Source organism: Mustela putorius, unplaced genomic scaffold (genome assembly GCF_011764305.1).
Source record: "Mustela putorius furo isolate JIRA1106 unplaced genomic scaffold, ASM1176430v1.1 tig00003859_pilon_pilon_pilon, whole genome shotgun sequence".
In the NCBI taxonomy this organism is placed as follows: Eukaryota; Metazoa; Chordata; class Mammalia; order Carnivora; family Mustelidae; genus Mustela; species Mustela putorius.
In genome coordinates this window covers 3,489,939-3,495,938 of record NW_025422011.1, presented here as the reverse complement: position 1 = coordinate 3,495,938, position 6,000 = coordinate 3,489,939, and the positions used below count along the sequence as shown (strand labels likewise).

General features: G+C 42.4%; 1 protein-coding gene across 3 annotated transcripts in view; it reads left to right on the top strand.

Moving 5' to 3' along the window:
- Positions 1-904: 904 nt before the first annotated feature.
- Positions 905-6,000, top strand: part of LOC101673521 (very-long-chain 3-oxoacyl-CoA reductase) — a 325,507-nt gene continuing 320,411 nt past the window's right edge. For 2 of the 3 annotated variants that reach the window (XM_045066002.1, XM_045066001.1), the window contains exon 1: positions 905-1,327. In XM_045066002.1, the coding sequence (XP_044921937.1) occupies positions 1,168-1,327 (160 nt within the window). In that variant the 5' untranslated portion in view covers positions 905-1,167. The remainder of the gene's footprint in view (positions 1,328-6,000) is intronic. The other variant, XM_004763205.3, reaches the window with a different exon arrangement.

Genomic DNA, 6,000 nt, shown 5'->3' with positions numbered 1-6,000 from the left:
GGAGTCCCTACTGGCTAAGAAAAATTTCAGGTGTTTTATACAAGTCCATGCCAGAAAAGGAAACCAAAACTCTTGGTGGATGGAAGAGTAAGTGTGAAGCACTCTATTGCATTACACAGTCTCTCATGCTTACCTTGGGGAACTCTGCGGAGGTAGTTTTCTTATCTCTACCAGGATCACATACTTTTGTGTTCCTTCACACCCCACCTCTACCCCCCGCCTCCGAAAATGTAAATTAAAAAAAGAGTAAAACAAAAAGTCTCTACTGTCCTTTAAGGTCCAGTTAAACATGGAGTCCCTTCCTTAAACTGCTTATTCATCAAGCTGGGTTCCCTCTATTTTGCATTCGTCTTACAGCTCTTATGCCGCTGTGTATTATAGTTTTTTGAGTCCATGAAGTTATTCGCTTTGAACTCCAAGACCTTGGGAGCAATGCTCAGAACGAGAGGGAGGGTTTAGAAGCTCCATAATAAGTGCATGTAACGGGAGAAGATGCTCCGGGAAGAAGACATAGAAAGGGGAAAGGGGAGATGCAAGCCTTTATTCGGAAAAGTTTATGGGAACAGTGACAGCATATTTAACAATGATATAGATGTGTCTAATACAGAGGGGAAAATAAAACTACGACTCCGCGCCCACCTTTTACTATACCATCTTCCCATTCACAACCGGCTTCTCAGACCCCATTCCCTCCTAAATGCAGAGCTCTAACGAGGCTGGGTCTCCCTGGCCAATCGGAGCGCACTCTTCCGCAGTCGTGAGGACCGCTGCAGCCAATGAGAGACGTGGGCGATTTGGTGGGGTGAGACAAGCCGCCCTCTGGTGGAACCCTGGGGGCGTGGTGACGCGTTTGGGCGGGACTGAGGTTTGATTGGCAGGAGAGAGATCTGCCGGCTCCGAACAGAGACCAGGCCCGGTGTGCGCGAGGGGGAGGACATGGGCGGGGTAGCGAAACTGGAGTCAGCCAATAGCTGACGCACTACTCACAGAGGGACCGCTAGATCACCAATGGCGGCACGGATATGGCGCCGTGGGCGGGGTTTAGGCCAAAAGAGGCGCAGGAGCCGCGCCTGTTAGTGTCGTCCTCACCGTCACGGCGGGCGTCTCTTCCTGGATTCATTCATTCGTTTTTCCATTCACGAAGGTAGTAAGGCCTAGTTGAAAGCCATGGAGAGCGCTCTTCCTGCCGCCGGCTTCTTGTACTGGGTCGGCGCAGGCACCGTGGCCTACGTGGCCCTGCGCATCTCGTACTCGCTCTTCACGGCCCTTCGGGTCTGGGGTTTGAGTCACGAGGCAGGGGTCGGACCGAGGCTCGGAGAATGGGCAGGTGAGTGCAGTCCAGCGCCGCCGGTCTCCTCGCTCCTGCGGCGGCTCGCGCGGCTTCCGGCCGGGGTCTGGCCGGTGCTGCCCAAGTCCGGGCCCAGCGCCTGGCCTTCCGCTTTCCAGGTCCCCTCTCCCTCCTGAGGCTCCTGCGTCCCTTGGACCCGCCTGGCCCCTAGCCTTGGGGCCCCAAGCCCTGGCTTGCCTGGACTTGCGAGTTTTTAAATAGGAAAGACGTTGTTGGCCCAACTCCGCGAATCTCACATGCCACTTGGTGGGTGCGGGGACAATTTGCTTGAACCCGCAGGGGCTGGTGTCCTTTAAGCCATTTCGGGTGCTTGGCCGGGAGTCAGTCACCTTGCAGCCTCCTCAGTCACACTCTGCCTTAACCTAGGTTCGCCCCGTATTGAGTGTTTTTAAAATAAAGGTTTTCGCTTGATTGGAATAGTGGTCCCCTGCTAAGGATGAAAGGCATTCTGTTGACTTTTGGGGGGGAGGGCGAGGATGATGGGAGAGGACATAGAATTTCCGAAGTCTTTCTGCTTTTTAGAAACTTGGCTCTCTCCTGTTACTTGGATTCGGCCGAGTTCATTTCAAGATATACAAGGTCTTTGTTTTGGTTTGTTTTTAAATTCTCCTTAAACTTTTCTGGAGGCCTGATGGGTAACGTAATTATTGCTTCTGCAGAACGGTAACTCTCCGCGTAGCAATCAGAAATACTTTTGGCAGAAGGACGCTTATAGGAAAAAGTATTCCCCCAAAGAGTGAGCTAAGCCTGTGGATCTTGTTTCATTTTGTTGGAGGATTTGAGAAAGGTCAGTTTGGAGAAGTTGGGAGAATTACCTGCAGGGAAGTTTTGTGCTTGCTTTTTTTCTTTTTTGTTGCTTTTCTTTACTTTTCGTTTCTTTTTCTTTTCTTTCTTTCTTTCTTTTTCTTTTCTTTTTTTTTTTTTAAACCAAGGGGTGTGCTGTGATCGTTCTCTGTGATTATTTATTCTGCTATTTCATGATTGAATGTACACTTCACCAAGCATTTCAGTGAATTTTGGGATGGTTAGGGGTTGCTTTCAGACTAGGTTCAACTAAGGTACATAAATAATGGGACTCTGTATTCTTCACTTTATTCACTCAAAATCATTTAAAGAACTTAGTAGGAAAAACACAAGAAATTAACTTTTGGGGACAGCAGTGTGAAGAGAGCACATCTCAAGTAGGAAGGGATATGTAAGAACTCTGTGATGTGAAGCAACTGTTCACATTATAATGCTTGTTTTTATTTTTATTTTTTAAAAGATTTTATTTATTTATTTGACACATAGAGATCATAAGTAGGCAAAGAGGCAGGCAGAGAGAGAGAGAGGAGGAAGCAGCCCCCCTCCCCCAGCAGAGAGTCTGATGTGGGGCTGATCCCAGGATCTGGGGAACATGACCCAAGCCAAAGGCAGAGGCTTTAACCAACTGAGCCACCCAGGTGCGCCCAATACTTATTTTTAAAAATCACTTGGTGTTTTCTGATATTACTTAAAAAACAAGTGAAGCGCTCAACTTGATTGTAATAAAGTTTATGATTTCACAACTGACTTGCCCAAATTCTTGATTGTCACATCTGGAAAACTTGCTAATGAACTTTTGAGATAGTTGCACAAGATTCTGGTGCATTACGAAATCCTGTAGCAAGATGAAGTGTTGTGATTTGTAAGCAAAGAGTCATGTTAGTAACTTTTAGAAAACTGAAATAGACTGTAGACTAATAACTCAAATGGTCCAAATCACTATTGAAAAGATTTGTCCCAGAGGAGGGATCCTTGCTAAATTGAAAGAAATGTTTAAAAGATTTAGAAATGAAATTTGAACCAGAACACTGGGAAGTCATAAAGTGACATTGTGATTGTTGAGTTCGGTCTACCCTGGATTGTTAGAAAAATCTCTTTTTTAAGTACTTAAGCAGAAGTAATGATCAAGTTGTTATTTGTAACATGACATATATGTGGTAGCCTGAATCTTAAAATATTTCCTTTACTTTTCCAAATTCAGGGAATCTTTGAAAAACAAAATTAAGAGTACTTCATCTTAAACAGCTTCTTTGTTGGAGGGATGAACTGAAATAATTTGACAAAGCAGCAGCGATGATACTTGAATAATTAGGGCTAAATGTGATTAAAATTAGGTAAATGATTTGTTCAATCGAAGTTAGGATTATTAGAATTAATTTTTGTGTATAAATAGCACTAGTAAGTTTTCTGCCCCATAAAATTGGTATCTTCATTCTGTGCAGTCTTCTTTGAATAAATGGTGGTAGCCGGCAGTTTTAGGGAGACATTTTTTACTCTCTACTACTAACATTTAACATCTTCCTCTCCATAACCAATTAAATGTTTTAAGTATAATATAGTAATGTGCATTGAATTGATAATGTTTTTATTGTTATTCTTAAGTCTCTTCATGTGAGTATGTTTAATTTCTCCTCAGATTTTAGAATCTGAAAGGGAGGGAGTGTGATTCCCCATTTTTTTCCTATTCCCACAGTAACTAGTGTATTGATCAGATTTAAGTGCTTCTAAATTTAAAAACAAAAGCTTGGAAAAATAAATAAGTTATGGGACATAATGTACAATATGGCAACTGTAGTTGATAATACTTTACTGCAAATTTGCAAGTTGCCAAGAGATGAAATCTTAAAAATTCTCATCACAAGGGGTGTCTGGCTGGCTTGGTCGATGGAGCATGTGACCCTTGATCTTGGGGTCATGAGTTCAGGCCCCACACTGGGCAGGAAAAAATTCACAAGAAAAAAATTCTGTAAATATATATGGTGATGGGTATTACTTAGAGTTACTGTGGTGATCATTTCACAATATATACAACTATCAAATCGTTATGTTGTACACCTGAAACTAGTATAATGTTGTATGTCATTATTATCTCAACAAACAAAACCCTCAAAGCTTGTCAAAACATGAAAACAGGTATGCTTTGTAGTCAATAAAAATATTTCAGACCACATATTCCTTAATCTAGTTAGGGTTTTAAGACCATAAATTACTTGACGCATACTCTAGTTTATCTCCTTCTTGTAATCCAGAGTTAAGTCAGCTCTTCCCTAATTCTCTCCAGTACCATTCCCACTCAAGTGAGTTACACCGATTTCATCAGGTCCCTAGCAGATGGGTTTTGCCAGTTTTGCCTGACATCCTGTCATCGTTAGGGGATACTTCCTCTAACGAACAAAGAGCTCCTATGGAACTGGAGCTTTACTTGCTTGAAGGTCACTGTAGCAAGTAATCAGAAGAAGAGTGCTAACAAAAGTGGTCAGTTTGTACTCAATAAAGGGGAGAACAGTCATTACTGTGGAACAATAAAGAATGTAATCTGTAGGCTTTGATTTGAGCATAGATAAATTTTGCATTTATTTGAGCAGTTTCCATCATTGCAATTCATCCAAAATGATTGATACTGAACTACTGTGGAGATGACAGATGGAAAGGCAAGGTAAGTAGACTTCTAAAGCCAAGATATTTTATAACTTTAAAGCCAGGACAGCACTCTGAGCTCTTATTTTTAGATTTTAAAGGAGGGGATATTGCTCCAGGCGGCAAAGAATAAAGGATCCACGAAGCAGTTGGATTTAAAAAATAGTCTTGTTGAGATAGAATGTATACACCATATAATTTACCCATTTAAAATATACAGTTTACGGGGTGCCTGAGTGGCTCAGATGGTTAAGTGACTTCCTTCAGCTCAGGTCATGATCTCCAGGTTCTGGGATGGAGCCCCATGTTCTGCTCCCAGCTCAGCAGAGAGTCGGCTTCTTCCTCTTCCTCTCTCTCTCTCTTCCCCTGCTGTGCTCTCTCTGACTCTCTCTGTCTCTCTCTCACGTGAATAAGTAAAATCTTAAAAAAAAAAAATTGTACAGTTCCAAGATTTTTATTATACTCACAGGGTTGTGCAACCATTGTAGTCTAATTTTGGAACATTTTCATCTTTCTTAAAACAAGCCCTGTACCCATTAGCTGTCACTCCCCAACCCCCACACCCTCAATCCCTAGTCAACCACTAATCTACTTTTGGTCTATATGTATACATTATATATATGCCTATTCTGAGTATTTCCTATATATGGGATCTTATAATGTGAAGTATTTTATGACTGGCTTTCATTGAGCACAATGTTCCCAAGGTTTCCCCACGTTGTAACATGTTTTAGTGCTTCATTTCTCTTTATTGCTGAATAGTATTCCATTCTGTGGAGTGAGTGTAGATTTTGTAAAGGGTCTTTACCTCTGCATTTTGCTCTCTGCACATCTGTATTTGCAGCTCCCTGAGATTTTTCAGCTTTGGATGCTGATGGAACTCATTTGGCCCTGTAGTATTCCAAGACAATGAACACTTAGAAAGGTCATAGGATGGTGGTGGGGTTCTTTTGTAGAAAAGCCATCCATCAAAATGGCTTTGCTTAGCCAAGCTCCAAGAATCAAAGGATTCTCAGAATCGAGTGTGGCGCATCATTTCTGTTTTTACTTCGGATAACTCCACAAGATTGGTCTAGGTCTCCAGTGGCTAAGGGCTGCTTGAGTAACCAGGGGCCATTGGCAATAGGTCCCTTTCTTTCACTGGGCTTTGAGGAATCACATGATTTGAGGAATTATTTATGAAATGTTAATAATTTAAATTGGCAAGCCCA